General features: G+C 35.3%; 1 protein-coding gene across 3 annotated transcripts in view; it reads right to left on the bottom strand.

Moving 5' to 3' along the window:
- Positions 1-1,233: 1,233 nt before the first annotated feature.
- NINL (ninein like) overlaps positions 1,234-23,302 on the bottom strand; it is a 174,236-nt gene continuing 152,167 nt past the window's right edge. For 2 of the 3 annotated variants that reach the window (XM_007476594.3, XM_056813791.1), the window contains 8 exons: positions 20,405-21,877; positions 18,131-18,235; positions 15,365-15,434; positions 13,827-13,985; positions 12,813-12,926; positions 7,922-8,134; positions 3,249-3,362; positions 1,234-2,198 (listed from right to left, as the gene is read on the bottom strand). In XM_007476594.3, coding sequence (XP_007476656.2) covers positions 2,007-2,198; positions 3,249-3,362; positions 7,922-8,134; positions 12,813-12,926; positions 13,827-13,985; positions 15,365-15,434; positions 18,131-18,235; positions 20,405-21,877 — 2,440 coding nt within the window. In that variant the 3' untranslated portion in view covers positions 1,234-2,006. The remainder of the gene's footprint in view (positions 2,199-3,248; positions 3,363-7,921; positions 8,135-12,812; positions 12,927-13,826; positions 13,986-15,364; positions 15,435-18,130; positions 18,236-20,404; positions 21,878-23,302) is intronic. The other variant, XM_056813792.1, reaches the window with a different exon arrangement.

The following is a 23,302-nucleotide window of genomic DNA, read 5'->3' as shown; positions in this document are numbered from 1 at the left end:
AATGTCCAGTTTTAAATCTGGTTGCTGTGGTATGACTGAATTTCTCAAATATACTTCCTACAAAGGCTAGGCACTAATGCAATTCACTCTTTGCAAGTAAAATTCCTAGTTAGAAATCCTTATGAAGGGGCTAAAGGAAGATGGGCCTACTGTGGACTGTTGGTATTGATCTGAAACTGCCCAAAATGTACAAAAATGTGCATGTAGTTTGACCTATATACATACATACATATATGCGCCATATATGAACCAAAGAAATCAAAGGAGGCAGAAAAATACAGATTTTTTTGAGCAGCTCTTTTTGTGGTAGTCTGTCAGGAAAGTCTTAATCCTCAGCAAACAAGGAGAGTCCCCTTCAATGAGGAAGAGCCAAGCCCAGGTGATGGGCATGAATTTTAGTGAAATGACTCAGATTTTTTCATGGTAGTCAAAAGTTGGAAACTAAGAGGAGGTATTTTCATATTGGGAAATGGCAAAATAAATGTGGTGTATGAATGCAATGGAACATTATTGTGCCATAAGAAATGACAAAATGGATGTTCCTAGAAGAAACCAGGGAGACTATTCTGATCTGATACAAAATGAAGTGAACAGAAATGGAACAGTTTATATAATGATAACAATATTGTTCTGAAAAACAACTTTGAAGACTTTAGAACACTGAACAACACCATAATAAACCACAAGTTCAAAAGGATGGAGATGAAACACCAATCTGCCAGAAAGTTGATAAACTTAACATTCAAAGATATTTATTATCTGATGTAGCTAATGTGAAATTCTTTTGTTGTCTTATGCATGTAAGTAAGGGATTTATTTTTCAGGTTAAAAAAATCAGTGAAAATTTTCATAAAAACCCACCATAAGAAGGGGGGTAGGGGTGCGGCGGAGAACCCTTATGTATTCCAGGAGTTAATGAACTAAAGAGCTTGGTCACTTTAAATTCCAATCCCCTTTCTTACTAAAATTTAGGTCTACCTACTTCTGAAATGCTTTCCTGAGTTAAAATATGGCCTCAGACACTTACTCGCAGTGTAAAATTGAGGAAGTCATTTGATCTTTGCCTCAGTTTCCTTAACTATAAAATGGAGATAATAGCACCTACTTCCCATGATTTCTGTGAGGATCAAATGTGATAATATCTGTAAAGTGCTTAGCACAGTTCTCAGCAAATGCTAAGAACTATATAAATACAAATTATTTACAAAAAGAGAAAATTCACAAACTTTCAGACATTGTCAACATTTTTAATATTAAAACTTCTTATTGCAAATGTACCAAAGCAAATAGTCATTTCACTGCTATACATTTAGATAAACCAAATATCCATGGTTTTGTACACATTGATATAAAAACTATACACTTTTACATATAATACAACTTCCAGTGTAAAGAAAAAAATTCAAGGGCAGAAGACCGCATTTAAAATAAATAGCATTATGACCTGAGTCCATAGACCTTTGTGCAATCTAGACAGTTCCCCTATCATAGGGAAGCTTACTAAAACAGGGAATTAACAAATAAAGGGGTGTATGTTGTCTAGTGAACAGTAAAAGTGCCCTTTGTACAGTTTTACTTGAGTACAAAATGGAAAATGTCCTGAGTCAGAAGGAAATAACCATGGAATAATAAATCATTCTAAAAACTGACATGGTAATGATTTTCTGCTCATCTGGGCTACCAAGACCAAAGGAAAGATTTTGTATTATTGAAATGTTTTATTGCTTTTCCCATCCATGCATTTCTCCCTGAGGAAACCACCTTCTCCTCTATCACCTAAAAAGAAGTTAGATTTTGTTGAGAGACAGATAGGGAGTTGTCCTAGGAAGGCTAACCAAGGCCAGCTGAAGCCTCATGCTCTTCATGAACACATGGCAATCAATCTATCCTAATATCCTAATGCTCCTTCTGCATGGTGGGACATTGTCTGGTTATGCATTACTAGCAAGATTCTCAGAAATGTGACATTCTCTACAGCCTCTCAAAATGATTTTTTACAAACTTTTTTACACTGAGAGAGAAGCTGGTGTGATTTTGTTTATTAATTTATTGAGAGCTATAATCTTTTCCTCCAAGATGAAATTCTTTTTCTCGGCACCTTTCTGTTTCTGTTCAGTAATCTGGAGAGCTTTCATCAGGTGAGCGTTTTCTACATACAGGTCTTTTAGCAGCAAATCAGATTTTGCATTCTTTGCAAACTAGGGAAAAAAGCAACATATATTACTTAATTGATGTTCTATTCTATGACCTCAATTAGCTACATTTAGTAAATGAATGTCATACTATCACACTATTTTCACTTTAAAATATTTTAATTATGATCTATAACTATAAAAAATCCTGACTTATGAGTGTTTTTTCCTCATTCATAGTCAAAATGGTGGCTCTCAAACTATACAATGTAGAAAAACTAGAAAAAAATTGTGATTTTTTTTTTCACGTTTTAAAAAAATAAGGACAAGCACAGGACCATCCAGCAAGGCATGCCTGGATCAAAGAAGGTGCTGTGCTCTATAAGTAAATCATAAAAATAAGAGTTGCATTGGTGCAAAAGCAACATGAGCTGCACAAATTTAAAGTCATCTCCATCCCAATGTTCAAACAGACCATTTGTGCCCAACTTGTGATAGAGCCATCTGACCTCATGCTGGTCAGATCAGCCAGTCAGACATTCTGTGCATTGACCGTGGATTCTTTGAGTACAGAGAACAACGATAACAATATGGTTATGTCATAGACCAGACAGTTTGTGATTGGGATCTGCAATGTTTTCCATGCTGATGGAATCACAGACTCTTTGCATATTTATATATTTCTTTTGTCACCAACTAATAAGTGTTTAGCCACAGAGCCATAACTTCCCAAGAGCTAGAATGGACTTCTCAAGATATCATCTTTTGTCATTTTTAAATGAGTACAGCATGGCCCCAAGAGATGAAATATCTTGCTCACATCTTGGATCCAGAGCTCCAGATTTGCAGTCCATTACTCTCTTCTCAGAGTCCATATTGAATGTCTGAGATACATATGCTGGAAAAGGAAATGGACTGTTTAAACTAAAAAATTAGCCCTTAGCCACCAAGAGATATTCTCCACCATAGTCTCAGGCTCAGCCACTTCCAATGACCACTGTTCTCCCTGCACTGTAAGCTACAACAGTTTCTTCTCCAAGGTAGTGAAATTCATCTCATTTGAAAAAATATTAAGAAAAAAGGATTATGGGAATGCTTAAAGTCAGCATCACTTACTTGCTCTTTCAACTGGTCTACTTTTTCTTGCAACAGTATTTCCATGTTTTTCAAATTCATTTCTACTTCTTCCACCCTCTCTTCCATATTTTTAAGCCTTTCTTCATGTTGTTCCTATCAGAAAAGTTTGCAAATCAACATTTTAAATTCAGAGTAAAATGTCATTGCCTGCATACTTCAAATTACCAAGCAAATCTTAAGTATGTGAGTTATACATCCAAATTAAAATACAGATTAAAAACTATATACAGTAATGCTTTAGAAAGATATTGCTGTGCCATAAAAAATGATGAACAGGATTAAGTTCAGAAAAACTTGAAAAGACTTATATGAAGTGATGGAAAGTGGAGTGAGCAGAACCAGGAGATGAGGGTATACAGTAACAGAAATATTATATGGTGATCAACTGCAAAGGACTAAACCATTATCAGCAAAGCAAGTCTCTCCAAGATAATCATTATGGACTCATGATGAAAACACTATCCACAGCCAAAGAGGGAATCACTGAAGTCTGAACACAGATCAAAGCATACTATCTTCCAATTTATTTCCTTCATGAGATTTTTATTGTCTGTGTGATATGTGTCTACTCTCATGACATGAGCAATATGGAAATATGTACTGCATTAAAGTACTGGTATAACCTATATCAGACTATTTACTGCCTTTGTTGGGGAGGGCAGGGATCCAAATCCTAATATGTAAGAAAGCAATTGTCAAAATTTTGTCTACATGTAACTGAATAAATTCATTTTTTAAAAAGAGATTAAAAAAAGATGTTGCATGCCAACATACCTTTTAAACCCTAAAAAAAAAACAAAACAAAACAGACCAATACACCATGGATAGAGAAGGAGGAAGGGGGAAGTGTTCAATTTTTTAGAAAGGGGCATCAAGAAAATATTTTTAAAGGTTGAACTATCTTCTGAAAATTTCAAAAAGATTTCAGATGCCCCAGAGAAACTTAGTTATTATCTTCATATATGTACACACATACATGTGCATATACATGTATAAACATGCATATAATCATTTATGTGTGTGACAAGGTACTAAAGGAAATTCAGGTTTAGACAGCCTTCTTGGTCTTTGTATATTGAAAAGTTTGTAACTGGTGATTTTTAAGTCCAACAAGATATAAAATTTTTAAAAGACAAGTATCATGTATAACTGACTTCTTCTACTTAGCTCCAGAGGACAGATTTAGCTCAAATGCTCCATCTTCCTTGAAGTCTTTTCTGGTACCCCAGCGAGAGGGCCCTTTCCATCCTTTGAACTCTTTGTACATTTTCAAATATTACATGGCATTATGATTATAGAGGCAGCATGAAAGAGGGGGTAGAATATGGCTCCTTCAAAATCAGAAATGTTTATGATCTCCAATTTTTAAGGAATTCCAATACTGGAATATCCCATTACTGATGATGTAATGATGATTACAGTGATGAGACCACAGATCCTAGAGTATCTGTGAACATTATTATATATCCTAAATTGTAAACTGTATATATGCAGAGGCCGTGTCTTCTTCATTTTGTCACACAGAAACTACAACAGTGTCCCACATACATAAGTCACTTAACAGTATGTGTTTGCAGAATGGATAAATGAATCTTGAATGTTGGAACTTCTCTCTCCAATTGTCCATTTCTTGACTCACAAATAAATTCAAAAAATTAAACAGAAGCAAAATTCATTTCTTTAAGATGCCAGAAGAGCATGCCAGTCATTTCATATTTTCTAAGTGTTCTCTTATCTGCTTTATGCCAAGAGCTATTTTTGACAATAGCTATTTATGGTCTTCATAACTTCCTAACTGTCCAAATTTCTGTCCATCATTTTAGTTATAAAAGACAGATTTTTAAAAAGAGCTCAACAGCTCACACATTTTAGAATTATCTATAATTTATTTCAGCCTCATTTATTAGCCAACATTTTCTCTTTTAACATTTGCCTAAGACCTTTTAATAGGAGGAAATAAATTTATTTTTCTTTGCCTAGAATAACTATTTTATCCTGCTCATTTCTTTGCAAGCTTGCATTACTAACTGTAACAAATAGATTCATTTGGTTCTGTTATGTACTTTTCTATTTCCAATGAACATATTTGTGTCTTGCAAGCCATGTTCGGTATAAGTAGTTATAAGATTTGTCTGATGGATTCATCAGCTTGATTCTCTCCATTATCGGTCAGCTTCAGCTCATGCTCAGAAATAGGTAAGGATACACCTGTTTCTTAAAGTTCTATTGAGATTACAGGGCCTTCCTTATCTACCTTTTCAAATGTAAAATAATTTTTGTGGTTATGAAATGCTGTTTTACAACTGATCCAAATCTAACATATTGCAGAGTTAGCCCATTTCCTGTCACATCTAAACCACAACTGCAAAAATGTAAATACTGTTTTTTCCTTTATTTTTCCATTTATGACCTCAAGGCAAAAGTACAATAAAAGGACAAAGGAGGGATATTAATTTTCATATCACTGACATGCCCCCCCCCCCAGTCCCACCCATTCTACCCTATCCAGAATCTTCAGACTCAGTAGATCCTCAGAAATCCTCAGAAAAAGACATAATATTTAGATTTAGGATATTTGAACAATTACTTCAAGAAATGGAAAGAAAAAAGACTCAGCTCTGAGTTTCTCTGAGGCCCTATTTGGCAAATATGAAATTTCCTTTCTGAAGACTGGATTTGGCTATCTCCTGATTGTAACAATGAAGGTACTTAGCTCTTCCTTGATAGTGAAGATAAAATTATAATCCCTGGTCTATTTTTAGATTTCAATCCCCAAAGTGTTAACTCAGTATTTAAAGTAGATCTACCCATTTTATCTACAAAAAGGTGTTAACTAACCACAAAAGGTGTGAACACACATTTCATACATTGAGTGGGCAGTCCTAGAGAGGAACATCTGCTGTGATTGGTAGACATAAAAATTTAGGGGAGGTGACACAAGAGAAAAAGGTCTTTAAATAGAGGAAACAGAGGCACATAAGGACAGATAAATCAATATAGAGAATTCAGTCACTCGAAGCTGGAAGACAGACACTTGAGGAGAGACTAGAAGACAGACATTCAGACTTGGAGTGAAGATACTTGGCTGTGGAACTGGACCCCTGGAAGATCTCAAGACTGCTTTCTTTTTAGATTGGTGAGTGAAAGGCTGACTTAGTTTCCTCGCCTTTCTGGAGGTGTGAACCTTCAAGAAAGGCCCATTCTCTTGAGACTGCTTTCCCCTAGTTGGGGCTTAGAATTTCTACCTGCATCTGAGGAAACCAGAGCTTGCTTGCTTTCTCTTTCTTTCTTTCTTTCTTTCTTTCTTTCTTTCTTTCTTTCTTTCTTTCTTTCTTTCTTTCTTTCTTTCTTTCTTTCTTTCTTTCTTACTTTCTTTCTCTCTCTCTCTCTCTCTCTCTCTCTCTCTCTCTCTCTCTCTCTCTCTCTCTCTCTCTCTCCCCTTTTATCTCTTTTTATCTCTTCCTTAATATCTTCCCTCTATTATAAATCAACTACCATGAATTCCATTTACTTTAGTAATTCATTTTGGGATTTAGAAATTAAATCCCTGGTGACCAACAATTAAAGATTAAGTCCAACCAATAAAATCTAACATCTTAAATATAATCTTTTGTATCTATATTCTCTCCACTATAAGTCAGCCCCTCTAAAAAAATCAACCCAGAAAACCCAACACTTTTTATGGAGGCATTCAGAATCCAATTAATGACTTTTTCATTGAAGTAACTGTCTTTCTCCCATCTTCTTTTCTCTTTCTTCATTTATCTCAGATTTCCAACACTTGCTTTATTTCTAATTTCAAACTCTCACTGTGCTTTTATGTCTGCTTGGGTGTTACCTTTCTTATATCAGTTACCTTCTTTGTTTCCCTTTCCCATTTCTGGAGATCCCTAGGATGTTGATTTCTTTATTAAAGGCAATGACTAGCTTTCTCTTCTTACTTTGTAATAACTCAATATAGCACATATGTAATTTATAGAAGTTTTCTAGCATCACAGCCCAATAGGATTCATTATGATCTGGGACAGATTTTAGCAATCACAACACTGGTTCTGAACATGAGAATCAAGTGGTGAAAAATAAATTAGTGAAAAGGCTTTGTGAGACAAAGATCCCTAAAGGTTTTGTTTGTTTTTAAAATGAGAAGACATTGGGTATATGCTGTGTTTTTCGTAAAGACTCGTGGGCATTCATGTGCAAGTTAATTAAAATTAATCTCATCTCTACAGAAGTTGGCCTATTAGAGAATTTTAATTTAGAAGCATCTTGGTTTTGAAAAAAAAAATCATGAATTTTAATGGACATACTACACAGATATAATGTTACCTTCTAAGCTACTTTTTGAATGGTCTTTAGAAGAAAAAGCCTACTCTGATTAATTTTTAGTAATGAGGTTTTAGGGGAATAAACAAACATGAGCAAGCCTAGCTATACTAACTTCCATTTCATTTGGTTTAGATATTCCCCAAAATTTCATTTTGGTGGGAAATTTAGTAGGGGTTTTGTTTTTCTGGATAATTGAACAATAAGTCAAAATATACTTTCCACAATCAACAAACTGACGTGAAGATGGACATCTTGAAACTTGTTTCAGAAATAAACTACAGAATCCTGAGTATATACACTGCCTCACATCAGCATTCCTTGCTTACCTTCTGGCTCGCCAATTGTCTACTCGCCTGCTCTGCGTGGAATTTAAAATCCACTCGGAGATTCTGAACCATCTGTTGTTCTTCTGCCAGGGCGTTCTGTAACTCAGTCACATAATCCTGAGGCACCAAATGGCACATCTGCTCCTTTACTTGAAGCATCTCCTCTGTGTGTTGGGACTGGGACAGTTTCAACCTTGCTTTGGCTTCTAGTAACTATATGACAATAGAAAAGGCAAAAACAGTTATAGAAAAGTTGCTGAGAACTGCAGAGTCATTATGGGAAACAGATGCAAAGAGGTCTTTGGTAGGCTGGGGAAGTAGAGAATGAGAGATAGCAGTAATAACACTAAAGTATAAGAACATCAAATGACAAAAGTTGGAAGAGATGGTAGGAATTCTTTGAGGCCTTAGAGTAATAATAATTCACATTTATTTAGTGCTTTAAAATTTATAAATGTTCTACCATCCAACAAAAACCTTCTAATAAAAGTATTTAAAAAGCTGGCATTCATCAACCAAAACTCACTAAGCACATCTTGACATCTATCTATGGAATGAAAAATGATGTTGATAATTTATCCTGAGGTACTATAGGATGCTAAAGCTTTTCTGAACCATTAATGAAGGCTTAGGTTAGGGTCAATAGAGTTTTTGCTTTAAATGTATCTCATTGTATTTTAGTTCTCTTAAAATCAGGGCAGCTAGGTGGGATAGTGAATAAATAGAGCACTGGATCTGGATTTAGGAAGATCTGAGTGAGTTCAAGTTTGGGTTCGATGGCTGTGTGACCTTAGGAAAAGTCATAGTTGACTATTCTCTCTTTGCTTCAGTTTTTTCATCTCTAAAATGAGATAAGAATATAAATATATAAAATATATAAATATAATTTATATGTATGTAAATACATATAATATACATATATAACATAAATGCACACATGTAAATGATATAAATATATTTATGTTTAAATTTATATAAATATGTTTATTTAAATATAAATGGTAATAGCACCTACTTCCCAGTGTGGTTGGAAGGATAAAATAAGATAATATTGCAAAGTGCTTAGCACAATTCCTAACACGAAGCAGGCACTATATAAATGTCAGTTATTATTATTATAGACAAAATAATACATACATTATATATCAATATAGGTTATATTATCATATTATAGGCATTAGCCTGATTAATCAGAACCCTGGACTAGTTTCTATTTCCCAAATAATACAAAGTTCATGATACATTCACTCACAAGTTTACCATGAACAGAAATAAAGTTTCTGACTTTATTACACAAACTGAGAACTGAGAAGAAATGAAAAGACGAGCTCTCCTGTGGAAAATCCAGAAAGGCAACTATTATCATTCAGTTTTTTTCCTAAAGGTCTCAGGATTAACTAACATTGATTAAGTCCCTCTAGCACCATGCTAAGCACTAGCCAAGTCTCTTCTACTAAGAATTTCCTCTGCGCAGTGCAGAGACTGTTAGATGCTCCTTAGAACAGAGTCAACTCTTGGCTTCCATCATGGGGAAATTTTTAGTGATAAATGTGAATATGACACCAAAATGTTTTCAAATCTCCTTCAAGAGATAACAGCTGCTTTGAAAGTCTCAAGTCTCAACTGCCTTTTGTCCTATGTCCCCTTCAAATCTTTTGTTCATATCTGAATCCCCCTCCTTTAGTGGAGGGTACCTGGGACTCAGTTACAATAGTGACAGTCGAGACTCCAGAAGATTAAATGATGAAGCATGTCTCCCATATCTTGGTAGAGAGGGAAGGCAACAGATGCAGAATTAGACATATAATTCCATTATGATAACTATTAAAAACACATATATTTTGAGTGATTATACTTTTGTTATAAGAGAGGGCTCTTACTGATTCATTGATTGTTGAGGGAGGGAGGAAATGGAGGATAATGATACTGATGAAATTTTTAAAAAGCAAAGGATGTCAATAAAGGTTTTTTTAAAAAAATACAGAAGAAACAGGAAAAGGAGGCAAAGAAAATCAGGGTTCTGCTGATACTACCACACTAAATTTAACATAAAAAGAACAAGTGGTATATAGATTTGAGGTTGCATGTAACATCCCTATTTTCTAGTCTTTTTTGGATATGGAAATATTTGTTTGTTGATGACTTTCTAGTTTATAATTTAAGAAAATTATAAACAATAGTCATTACCTGATGGTTTGGGCCTTGTTTTTCCTCTAGAGACATGATCATACAGCACTCCAGTGCAGGTTTCATTTCATTAAGAAGAGTCAGCTAGCCACATTTGGACTACATCAGACTTTTGGAAAATATCCCTCTAGTATCCTCTCATTTAAAAGCAGTAACAGAGGACAGTTACTATTCTAAAATAAACTTTCTTCAACTGTCTTCCTAACCCTTTCTTCTTATTTTCTGCTTAAGAAAAGTGGTTTGCTAAGCCAACTCTGGAGGATCCTCCTTAAATACTAAGCAATGGAGCAAATTAATTCTCAGTATAGCTTTACTATCTCACACATCCACAGAAAGGCAATACTCTTCCCTTCAAGGTCCTAATGGTAACATCACCATTTGTTTACTTCCTCAGTACACAACATGTCAGGCTTTGGCTGTTCAGTCATTTTCAGTCATGTCTGACACTTCATGACCCCATTTGGGATGTTCTTGGCAAAGATACTAGAATAGTTTGCCATTTCCTTCTCCAGTTCATTTGACAGAGAAGGAAACTGAGGCAAATAGGGTTAAGTGACTTGCCCAAGGTCACACAGTTATTAGATACCCAAGGCCAGATTTGGATTAAGTCTTCCTCACTCCAACTCTATCCACTATGTCACCGAGTTGCCTAGGTATCAAGCTGTTTCACTCTTAGAGGACTCAAGTTTAGAAAGCAAATTCCTTTAGGGAAGTCATTTCACTTGTGTTTGTATATCACCAACACTCAGCATCGATATAGTAATTAATAAGCACTTAATATATTCCTGATTGGTTAGTATATTAACAGTTAGTTTTGCTCAATGTGACTGCTATACACCAAATACCAGAATCTCAAACCAAAAACCACTTAAGACAATTTGTTAAGCACTAGACACATCTTTCTGAAGAATACCATCAAGTCCCAACAAAACTGAGTTGTCTTTTTGTTGTTAGTGTCTCTCATTTCTTCTCCATTTCTACCCTATATCCCTTATATAATCTTTCATTCTGGGTTTATGCAAATATAAAATGACAATAAGAAAAATAATTTCCCTCCTATAAAACAATCACATTCTTTGTTATTTCTTCTCAAAATAGATGACTCTGCATTTCCCAAAAGAGATACTACTTTGGTATTTTCCTATTCATTTATTTATCTATTTTACAACCTCATGTAATTTTTCTTGTCTGTAGTTTAGAATCATTATTAATTTCTAGCAACATTCTTCAAATTATGAAGAATTACAAAAATATCTGGTTGCATTGTGGAAAGACTTGGGCAAGAATTAAGGGAGAATTTCCTGACTGTGAAATTTAAAGGAATGATTCATTGAGATACATTATGAACATCTCTTTCGTTGAACAACTAAAACTAGTCTAGTCAGTCTGAGATGGTTTAGCTATGTCCTCCTTAATGGGTAGGTCACGAGTCCCCTTAAACAGGATGTATTTAAAAATCAGAGTCTGGAAGACTTCTTGCTAGAGTTGGTAAAGGAGGGGATTCTCTTAAAAATAGGTGTCAGGACAGATGGGCTTTGAAGAATGGGACTCGATGATTCTGTGAATATTTTTCTACCCTAACTCTCAAAAGTATTCTGCACAAGAGAATACATTACAGATTTAAGAAATCAAAAGATGGAGGGACCTTTAGAAGCCATCCAACCCATTTATAACATTTTTATACCAGGTCATCCAGCTTTAGTTGACTGTCAGTAATGGAGAACTCATTACTCCTCTAGCTAACCCATTCCTTTTTTGTACAATTCCCATTTTGTACAATTGTAATTGTTAATGTGGTCTGTGACACTTCCTAGATGTGTAGCCTTGAGCAAGTCACTTAACCCTGTTTATATCTGTTTCCTCATCTGTAAAGTGAGCCAGAGAAGGAAATGACAAACCACTCTAGTATCTTTGCCAACAAAATCCCAAATGGGATCACAAAGAATTGGACATGGTTGAAAAACTGAACAATAGCAATTATTATAAAATAAATTACAGGTCTGAATTATATCCATCTTTTCTATCACGGTTCCTCCCTTTCCTTACTTAACCTCTGCATATTATTTAGTGCTACCTTGCATCCAGACTTGGGTTGGTCTGCTCTTGAGTGAGTCTGAGAAGCCTATTTTGAGAATCTCCTTAAACAGACGAAATCCACTGTGATCTCAGCCCTGGGAACATGAGACTAAGTTCAAGGCTAGGTTGAGAGGAGGAACATCATTGTATTCATTTATTATAGAAGTCAAGGGAAACCTCTAAATATAACAGCCAAATTATTTACTTATTTCTTTTGGCTTAGTAATATCCAAATCTACAATAGTATGAAACCTTTGGAGTCAGAGGAGCTTTTTAGCTCTGTCTTGGCTCTAATTTCAGAGTTGACACATGAAGAAAACAAGAAAGGCTGATTTATTTTTGTCTTTTAAAGATACAGTTAAAATAGAATCTCCTATACATATTTAATTGTGATGGCATCCTTTTACTTCTAATTTCAACATTCACTCTTAAAGAAGTATGATACGATACAGAATTCAGAGGACCTGGAGTTCAGTACCTACTTCCCCCAATTGGCATTAGCAGGGACAAACCATTCCTATTTGTACAACTGTAATTGTTATAAATTAATGGTTGCAGTTCTGAGATTTAGCATGTTGTCTACAACTATTCCCTCCTGATAGGCCCATTATTAAACCCAAGCATGTACCTGATCCTGGTTTTCTTCAAGCTTCTCTCTCAGCTGTGACTCTGAAAGTCTTAGAGATTGGCATTCTTGATTCACCTTCTTAAGTTCCATCTCCAGTTCCTGGATTTGAGCATCCTTGTGTTTTAGATAAAATTCACAAACATTAAGTAGTATCTTAGCAATTTGAAGATTTTGTTTGAGAAATGGATAAATGGGTGAGTTTTCAATGCACTATTAATTTATAAGATATTCTCTGTTCTGGACTTAAAGACTTTTTCCATTGAATTCACATTTTTTAAAAATTCCTTTCATTTAAATGAGGAGGTACCTCTTGATTGGGGAATGGCTGGACAAAGTGGTATATGATGGTGATGGAATACTATTGTGCTATAAAGAATGATAAATTGCTTGATTTCTATGTGAACTGGAAAAACCTCTATGAACTGATTCAGAGTAAAATGAGCAGAACCAGGAGAACACTGTATACAGAAAGTGAAACATCATGGGAAGATCAAATATAATAGACTTTGCTACTAATAGCAATTGAATGATCCAGGACAATCCCAAAGGAATTATGAGAAAGCATTCCTGAAAAAGCAGGGGACTAGCTTCTGCCTTTCTTTGTTTTCCCATCTCTTATCAGAGTGCCTAGCTCATAGTAGGGGCTTAATAAATGCTAGTTGACTCAAAAATGAGAGGGGAAAACAAATGACCATTTTTAGATAAGTCAATAGAGACTTCAAGAACTGACTACTTTGGTTTCTTAATTCTGTTTCATTTTCCCAGATTTCACTTTACAACACTGAAAGATAATATATTATATGGAAAAGTCTTGGCTTCTTCCCAATGGGGCCTGAATCTATGAGCAATCCTTATATTTTCTTTCCATGTCTATTGCCTGATTCTATTAGCCAACCAACAGACTCTTGAACATTTAGCTTGTCCTCTTCCCTCTGATCTTATGACTCCTGCCCAAACTGCCTTTCCTCTTCTATTTTCTTAGCTTGTCTCTCTTAGGTGCCCATCTGCACTCACCTTCTCCTCTTGCTGATGTTCCTCCTTTGTAAGTCTCTGTGTTAACTGCTGCACAATATGCTGGCTGCTCTCATTCTGAGCCTGAAGCACAGAGACCTCATCAGTCAACTGACTGATCTTGGCACTGAGCTGGGAGATTTTATTTTTGTGCTTCTCTTTCTAGAGGAAAATATAATTTTTAATAAGAAAGAAAATGGCTAAACATATTGTGGTACATGAAAGTAATGCGCTATTAAAAAAGCAGCAAACATTATGAAATCAGAGAAGCACAGATACTCGACATGAACTCATACAGAACAATGTAGACAGTCAAGAAAACAAATCTACATAATCACTGAATGGAAACATAAAGAACAACCACCACAACTGAAAATGAATGTTACAAAATTACAAAGACAGAAAGGAGAAGATGACTCCCCACCCCACCCCCAATTCCTTTTGTAAAGGAAAGCGTTAGGGAATAGAGATTGTTGGTTGTAGAACATTGCATTCATTGTTAGAATTTTTAATACATTTATTAGTTTTGATTATTTTTCTCTTTCTTTAAAAAAAAATCTTTGTTATAAGGGATGTCTCTCTGGGACTGAGGAGGGAGAAATCTAGGTGATGAGAGAGATCAAGAAAAATTTGTTATTAAAAAGTCAGGGGGCAACTGGGTGGCTCAGGGGATTGAGAGTCAGGCCTACAGATGGGAGGTCCTGGGTTCAAATTTGACCTCAAGATACTTCCTAGCTGTGTAACCCTGGGCAAGTCACTTAACCCCCATTGCTCAGCCCTTACCTCTCTTCTTCCTTAGAACCAATACACAGTATTGATTTTAAGATGGAAGGTAAGAGTTTAGAAAAAAAAAAACACATTATACTGTAATGAGGCACTGTACAAAATTAAAACATGATTGCCAGTTTAAAAGAACTTACTTACTTATAGAGAAGTTATTTAAAATGAATGTACACATAACATTTACCAGTAATGTCATAATGATATATTGGAAAAGAAGTTGGAGAAGCAGAATGAAAACTGAAACTGGAATTAGAAGAAACGTCAGTTAAATCCCACCTCTTAACTATTTTTAGTCCAATCTCTTAATCTTTTCATATCTCAATTTATTCATCTATAAAATGAGGATAAACATACCTATATCATAAAACTTTTATAAGGATCAAATGATATAATATCCATAAAGTCCTTTGTAAACTTTAAAATAACATGTAAACACCAGCTCCTAAAAAAAAATGTACCATCACCATGTTTCATCATGATATAATGGAAATGTCACCACTTCTAGTCTCAGCTCTATCACTTACAAATTGACTAATCTCGGGCAAATCACATCATTATCTCTGCAACTTTTTCTACTGCTATATAGTAAAGAGGTTGAACTCAATTTCGAAGTATGCTTGCCTTTCTAAAATTATATGATTCTGATGTGACCGGAATTATTTGGCTAAGAAGAGTTTGGCTAAGAATTATTTGGCTAAGTTGCTCTCAGGTTTTCAGCTTATTTTTAGGCATCTCTGAAAAAGATGGAAATATTTTACCTGTTTACTATACTCTTCAACTTCAGTCAAAGCCTTTTCTTTTTCTTTCTTTATTTCTTCTATTTGCTTCCTGTTCAGAGGAAAAAGATCATTAATAGTATTGGCAATCATTGGGCAAAAATGTCAGAAAGTTGTTTATACTTTTTGAGCTGTGAATCTACTACTATATTTATACTAGTAAAATGTATAAAGAAATATTTTGAAAGTTACACTACCAATCAATTTATTTCATTGGAGTAGCATTCCATTTCTGTATTAATGGTATGGATTTTGAGCTATATAATTTGGTTTTGAAATTTTTCTCCTTTTTATCATTATGAATCTAATAAGCATTAGCAACTACAATCATGTCCTTATAAAACAAACAGAAAAAGAAGAAAACAAACTGTGAATTTCTTTAATGTACAACTTGCATTTTGAAATATTTTTACATTTAAAATTATCTGGAGAGACTGATTTTGTGGTAAAAATATGTCTATTGATTATATCAAGGTTTAGTGGTTAGGCCAGCATCATAACTGATAAAGTGATGAAGGTCTCCACAGTAATCTCAGGACCAGGCTGACTTGAGCTGGGTCAGGCAGCCTAAAAAAATTTTAGGAGCTCATTAAGCCCCTCCCTTGAATATCCCAAGACATCTCTAATTGGTAATGGTTAATTAAAAGGTTGTATATCTATCTACCAATCTACCCTTTCACATCCTCAGAGGTGGGCAGGTAACATATGCAGGAAAAGAACCCTTCTCCCCTTCATTTAATAAGCAATTTCTGTTACAAAAGGCATTCCTTGAGATTCCCAAGGACAAAGAAAAAATGCAAGAAGCAGTAGATTGGATAGTATGTCTGACCAATTCTCAGACACAGGAACATACAGTAATTTTCCCTAACATACATGAATACATACAGCATATGAAAAACAAATTCTCACAGTATATAAGGAAACTAACATATTACTCAAAACTGTCTTCCTCATGTCTCTTTCTGAAATTCCTTTTGCTCTATGCAATTATTTTATTTATTTATTTGTTTGTTTATTTATTTGAACCCTTACCTTCCATCTTGGAGTCAATACTGTGTATTGGCTCCAAGGCAGAAGAGTGGTAAGGGCTAGGCAATGGGGGTCAAGTGACTTGCCCAGGGTCACATAGCTGGGAAGTGTTTGAGGCCATGTTTGAACCTAGGACCTCCTGTCTCTAGGCCTGGCTCTCAATCCACTGATCTACCCAGTTGCCCCCTCTATGTAATTATTTTAAAGCATGCTTCTGATACCATTCAGCAATATTTATATAAGTAATTTATGTTTTTTCTTTTAGTATATTGTCTTTTGTGGTATGGCAGGTAAGAGTGCTTGGTCTAGAGTCAGGAAGATCTGAATTCAATTATAACCTCAGACATTTACAAGCTGTGTGGCAAGTCACTTAATCCCTATTTGCCTCAGTTCCTCATCTATAAAATAGGGACACTGGACAAGAAAATGGCAAACCACACCACTATCTTTGCCAAGAAAACCCCATGGACAAAGTCCATGGGATCATGTAAGGTGAACTCAACTAAACAACAATAAAATTTTGCCCTTTAATTTAATGATTAGTTACTATTTCCCTTTTCTCAAAAATACATTACTCTGGGCAGCTAGGTGGCTTCAGAGAGCCAGGCCTAGAGATGAAAGGTCCTGGGTTCAAATCTAGCCTCAGATATGTCCTAGCTATGTGACCTGGGCAAGTCACTTAACTCCCTTTGCCTAGCCCTTACTGCTCTTCTACCTTGGAATTGATACTTAGTATGGATTCTAAGACAGAAGATAAGGGCTTCTTTTAAAAGGATATTACTCTTTCATACATTTATTTCCTTGGAAAATAGTAATTTTAAGTTGGTAAGAGCTTGCATTGAACTATTTACATATTCTTTTGACCAAATTCTTGAGGCCAGAAAGAAAAAACTGGGGAGTGGAAGTGTGTGTGTGTGTGTTAGTAGTTATTCTCCATAAATATCTTCTAAAACAATAGGCCAACATATATATATATATATATATATATATATATATATATATATATATATATATATATATATATGTGTGTGTGTGTGTATACATACACGAACACACACATATCCCTCATCTATTTGTAGTTTCCTGAAATGAAAGGGCTACCACAATGAGTAAAGAAGGGCAAATGTTTTAGGGAGCAAGAAGGTTGTAGCTGTTGCCAATAATTCCGATGAAAGCACCAGAGTTGTTTGCCCTCTAAGGCTTCCTACAGTCAATCTATGAAAACAGGACTTAATCCAGTGTATAGGCTGATCCTTACATTACAAAAATCAATGTTTTTTCATGAAGGAAAATTAGAGATCCAAGTAAAATTTCAATGTAATTAGGCAGCTCATCCTTGGGGAATCCAGTTGCCTGGACAGCTTCCTCTGTGTGGCTTTGTCTTTTTTTTCCTACACAACATTACCTCCTTGGGGAAGAGCCCAGTGCACTAGTTTATACTACAAGGGGGCTCTTAGGGCACAGCAAACATCAAACGGTTTGGGGAAAGTGAAGATACTGAATCACTGGTACCTGGTCCTTAACAATACTTTCTCATCCTCATAAAATTGCTTGTACCAGAAGGGTCCTGGCAGTCAGAATTCACAGAACTCTCCAGAGTTGAATCAGAAAAGATATGTTCCCCCGTCTTCTCAAATACCATCTAGACCACAACATAGAAAGGCGATATCTATAACACCCAAAATATTATACTCTATACAATGTAAATAGATCCCTTACCTCTGCTGGTCACTTTCTACAGCTGAATTTTCTAGTTCTTGCTGAATCTTTTTCAGCTTATTTTTCAGTAAGCGGTTATCTTCAGAAAGTGTACACAACTCAATTCTGCACATGAAGGGAAAAAAACCCACAATTATGATGTTGGGGACCTGGCCTCCATTTTCATTCTACTTTTTAGATTGGTTTCCAATGGAAGGAAACATTTAAAAAATTTTTCTGTCCACATTTTTTCCACTACCTCCCACACTCAAGTGATATCATATGCAAATATTTTCTTGGTAATTTTACAGGATAGACTTCCTGAACTTGAAACAGTTCTTTTCAATGTGAACTGGATCTAAACTATGTTCAGCCTCGGGAAATTAGGCTTTCTTAGTTAATGATACTACTCTGCAGGAATATTTATTTGAAGCTTCCATACAGTCGGCTAATCACAAATAGGCCCATATACTTTGGTTCCTTTTGCTGAGGGTTTTCCCCTTTATAAGTTAATAACACTATATGTCAATATTATTCCTTAAAGGAAAACATCTATCTTGTTAAAGATGGGCAGTTGGATCAAAAGCAGATTGGAATTATTAAGTGGGAACAGTGCCCAAGGCCAACAATGACCTGTAGATGAAATTTAAAAGGCTGCTAAGTAGACTCCAGTGAATAAATTATACTTGTTACCTATAACAAGGTGAAGTTGAAGTCAAGAAAGGTAGCAATGTTGGGAGATAGAAATCCACAGGAATCTTAGAACATTGGGCTTTCCCCTACTGCACCACTATGAAACAAGCACTAGAACATTTACAACTATTTACAGGGATGGTTTTCAAAAGAAAAAATTAATTGAGAGGATTATCTAAGGAGAGAAAAATATATATAAGGATAAAAGAAATCTATGTGATGGAATATTCATTTTCTAACATATAACTGGTAGAGATCATTCACTTATCTAAGTATCAACCATGAATGGAAAATAATGACTCATCCATAATAACTAATAATAATGAATCTGTTAAATCTCATTCTTGCTACCCACATATTTTGTCTTTGGTATATCTAGGTTATGAAGGAAAGGTTGATGAATATCAGCCAAGACCAAATGATCAATCAACATATTCTGACTCTCCTCCCACCCTTCACCCCTGCCAAATCCTACAATAGTTAAAGGACAATGTGTATCACGGGCATTTATTCAATGGATTAAACATTTAGAATCAGACAGCTCCTCATTTATATAACTCCTTATCTTTAGAAACATGCAAAGGAAATTATGGGCCTCTGTGGTGAGTTGGTAAAGACCATATGGAAAAATCAAGAAATCAGGATCCCTAAGGAGGCAATCATATTTTAACTTAAAGCCTGCCCAAGAGAAATCCAACCTATCTAGGAAGAAGCATTCCCATTAAATGTAAACACAACAAAAGCACTCATTTTATACACTTAAATGTAACCATATGGAGAATGCCAATGAATCAGAGGAATAAAAAAAATCTTTTTAGCACAAGGGACCTAGAGGTCACCCTATCTTAAAATACTCAAATTGGACAAACTCATGATACTTTTAAACAAAAACATAACAACTTAAATTTCTGATTCTCTGTTACTGCCTTGTGATCTGACAAAACACCTACCAGTTTGGAGGGAGGCTGGTCTACCAACAGAGAATAAGGAAAAAAATATATAGTGCTAAAATGTCTTCATTTCTCAACATCTCATTTCAAATAATCATTAGAAGTCTTTTCAAAGACCTAATGGAAATTCCACAATCACAACAATTTTGAAAACAATAGTAAAAAAACACATCATCCAGCTGAAAGCCCTCAATGCATTTTTAAAATGCCATCTTTCAAAACCTCTAACATTGTGAATGATCCTATTTCAGCCTGCTTCAAATTTTCTTCCATTTTTCTTACCTTTCCCCTTGTTTACAGCACTCTATGTGCATAACAACAAATATTTTCAATAGGTGCTAACAAATGCCTAAAAAGAGTCTGTAACACCGGCAAAATGACTACATATTAGGAAATCATGGCAATGTTAAATGCTTATTCCTCCATTTGACCAAAGTAGAGAAATGATAAACTAGAGACATGTTCCACCTCATACAATAACACTCCAAATTCCTTCATCTTTTCAGCTCAAGCCTGCAAATGGTGGTGGTAAGCAATGAAAAGGTGAATGTGGTGGAGCCATTAGTAAACACTGACTACTTAGTTGTGTGTGTTATGTGGTTTTTTTTTTTTTATTTTAACCCCCCCTCCCCCAAATGTTTAGAAATCAAACCTGTCATTTTCTCCTGAATTTGTTTCTTTCTCAAGGGCACGGACTACTTCTTCCAGCTGAATCAGTTTAATCTTCATCTCATCCTTTTCTCTTTCTAACTGGGTCTCATTCTCCCACTTCTTTTCTCCGACCACATCCTCTTTTTGCTTCAACTGACTGAGAATCACTTCTTCCTTTTCCCGCAGTATTGATAGCTCATCTTCCTTGGTTCTCAGTTGATTTGCTAGCTGCTGGTGTGACTGTACATACATATCTAATAGTTTTGCTCCCTTCTTAAGAGCTTCTTCCTGGAGACGCAATTCATGCTCCAAGGCCATTATATGTTTCTGGGTCTGCTCTTCTGTCTCCTGAACCTGTGTGATCAAATCTTGTTCCTTCATCCTCACTGAATCCAGGTCTTCAGTGAGTCTCTCAGTTTGTTCTTCAAGAACTCCTCTTTGATTCTCAGTGCCCTCCTTTCCTGAAAAAACCAAACTCATTTTAGGCTCCAGAGATGGGATCAAGTGTGTTTTCTGTGGAAACTGAGCAAACACACCATTTTCCTCTGTTTTCAATAAAAGAAACTTCTCTTTGCTGTTACTGGGATGGTCTGACAAATTCTCATTCTGGATGCCTCTTTCATCAACAGAAACTAATTGTTCCTTCATCTGCTGTTCCTCTCGTTTCCATCCTTCTTCAAATCCAAGTGATGGAGCACATGTGCTTTCTGGAAAAAGGAATGTGGTTTCTTCTGTATTTGGCAAAGTCAAGTTGGCATCACCAATCCTGACACCATCAAATGGACATTCAGATGACAGGGATGTTTGAAACTCATGTGGTATTTTAACAGTCTTTATATGGCAAGTTTGTTCCTTTACTACAGCTATACATTTTGTTTCTAAATTACTTATCTTGTCTCCTTCAAATTCTTTCTTTTTTGGAATAAAAAATGCATCTTCAGACTTTTCATGGCTTTCACCGTGGGAGTTGAGCCATGCTAATAACTGCTCATCTTGTGTCCTGCCCTCTTCATATAGGAGGGTCTGCTCTTGGTCTCTGCTCTTGAATGGAAAAAATATTTCTTGGCTCATCACACACTTGGCTTCATGATTTTTCTGTCTTTTCTCATCAGATAAGAGGGCCCTCATTTTCTCTGTTTCATGGGTAAGTCTTTCTATTTGCATTCTGTAAGTGAGTTCAACCTTTTCTTTTTCAATGACAAACATTTTGCATATCCTAGCATGCTCTTCATTCATCCTTTCTTCCAGTTTTAGCTCTTTCTTTTTATACTGAGTGATTATTTCCTTTTCTTTCTCTTCCCATTGCTTTTTTTCTAAATCATATTGCTCCTTTAGCTCTTTCACTTGCAGGCTGTATTTCTGTAACATGTCTTCCTTTTCATGCTGATGTTGCAACAATAACCTCTTATAATTTTCAGCATGCTGGGCTTCTGTCCATGACAGCTTTTGATTCAATTCGATCTCTGCCTCTGTCCTACAGATAAACAATTTTACATTGACCCACGTTCAATAATGATATGCATATTGTTGGTTCTCTTAGCCTAAACCACAAATTTTGCTTTTGAGGTTAAAAAAGTCATCTTTTTTGTTTTAAAATGTTCAGCTTATGTGCTGTTTTCCATTCCCAACAGAAATGAATCAAATCAACAACAATTAAATTATTCTTTTTTTCACAAAAGTGCATTAACCAATATATTTAAAACAGCAATGGAATTAAGCTTTATGAGCATGTAAACTAGATGCTCAAAATGGTAATGGGATTGATTTATTAAAAAATATACATTTTGGGGGCAGCTGGTTGGCTCAGTGGATTGAGAGCCAGGGCTAGAGATGGGAGGTCCTAGGTTCAAATCTGGCCTCAGACACTTCCTTAGCTGTGTGACCCTGGGCAAGTCACTTGACCCCCATTGCCTAGCCCTTACTACTCTTCTACCTTGGAGCCAATACACAGTATTAACTTCAAGATGGAAGGTAAGGGTTAAAAAAATTATATATATGTGTGTGTGTGTGTGTGTATACACACACATTTCAAAGAAAGACTGAGAAAATATGATGTTTTAAATACAGAAGTGTATTTACATACAGTAAATACATAAAGTGACCTAATTCTATGTAAATGCAAGGAAAAACATTGTCAATTTGAATGAAAAATTATTAAGGTTAGACCACAAAAGCTATCATGGATTAAATATTTCCCATCATTTGGACTTTTATGATATGTGTTAAGTTAGCAGTTACTGAGCAAGAGTAGAAGACTGAGTCATGAAAGTTGCCATTAGATTCTCTTTTGAAATGTGACTCTCTTGGCTAAATGCCCTTTTTATATGTTAACCAAATAACATATGCTTCCTTTTACTTTAAATTAAATTTGATCTCCATTTTTTAGCAAGTTAAATTAATGGCATGAGTTGCTATAACATATCTACCTACATATAAATTTTCACATGTCCTACTTGATAATGTGCAAATGAAGATTTTAGATATGGTATTCTTTTTATTCATAAAAGGCTTAAAAGTTGAATTTCATTCAAACATGCCTTTTTAAAGGATAAAATAGATTTGTTAGGTAGAGACACAAGAAATAATCCAAGTGTCCTTTTGCTAAACATTGAACCAAGTTTTTACGGAGAGAAAAACTTGGTATAAAAGCAAAGGGATGTGTTTGATTCATCTTTATGGACTGAGTTGAAGAGAGAGAAATCATTGCCCACAATCTGCAGAGTACAGAGCTGGTCCACAACAAATAAGCTTCTTACCAACAAGTATTTGCTGAGCACTAACTATATGTCCAGTACTTGTGTTAGACCAATTGGTGATTCTGGGTCGTTGGGCTTCCCAAGTGGTCTAGTTTCCAAATGGGATGATGAGCTGAAGCTTCAGGAAATGTGACTGTGTTCTT

The sequence above is a fragment of the Monodelphis domestica genome, chromosome 1 (genome assembly GCF_027887165.1).
Source record: "Monodelphis domestica isolate mMonDom1 chromosome 1, mMonDom1.pri, whole genome shotgun sequence".
In the NCBI taxonomy this organism is placed as follows: Eukaryota; Metazoa; Chordata; class Mammalia; order Didelphimorphia; family Didelphidae; genus Monodelphis; species Monodelphis domestica.
The sequence above is the reverse complement of the archived record's forward strand: the minus strand, read 5'-3'. Positions and strand labels throughout refer to the sequence as shown.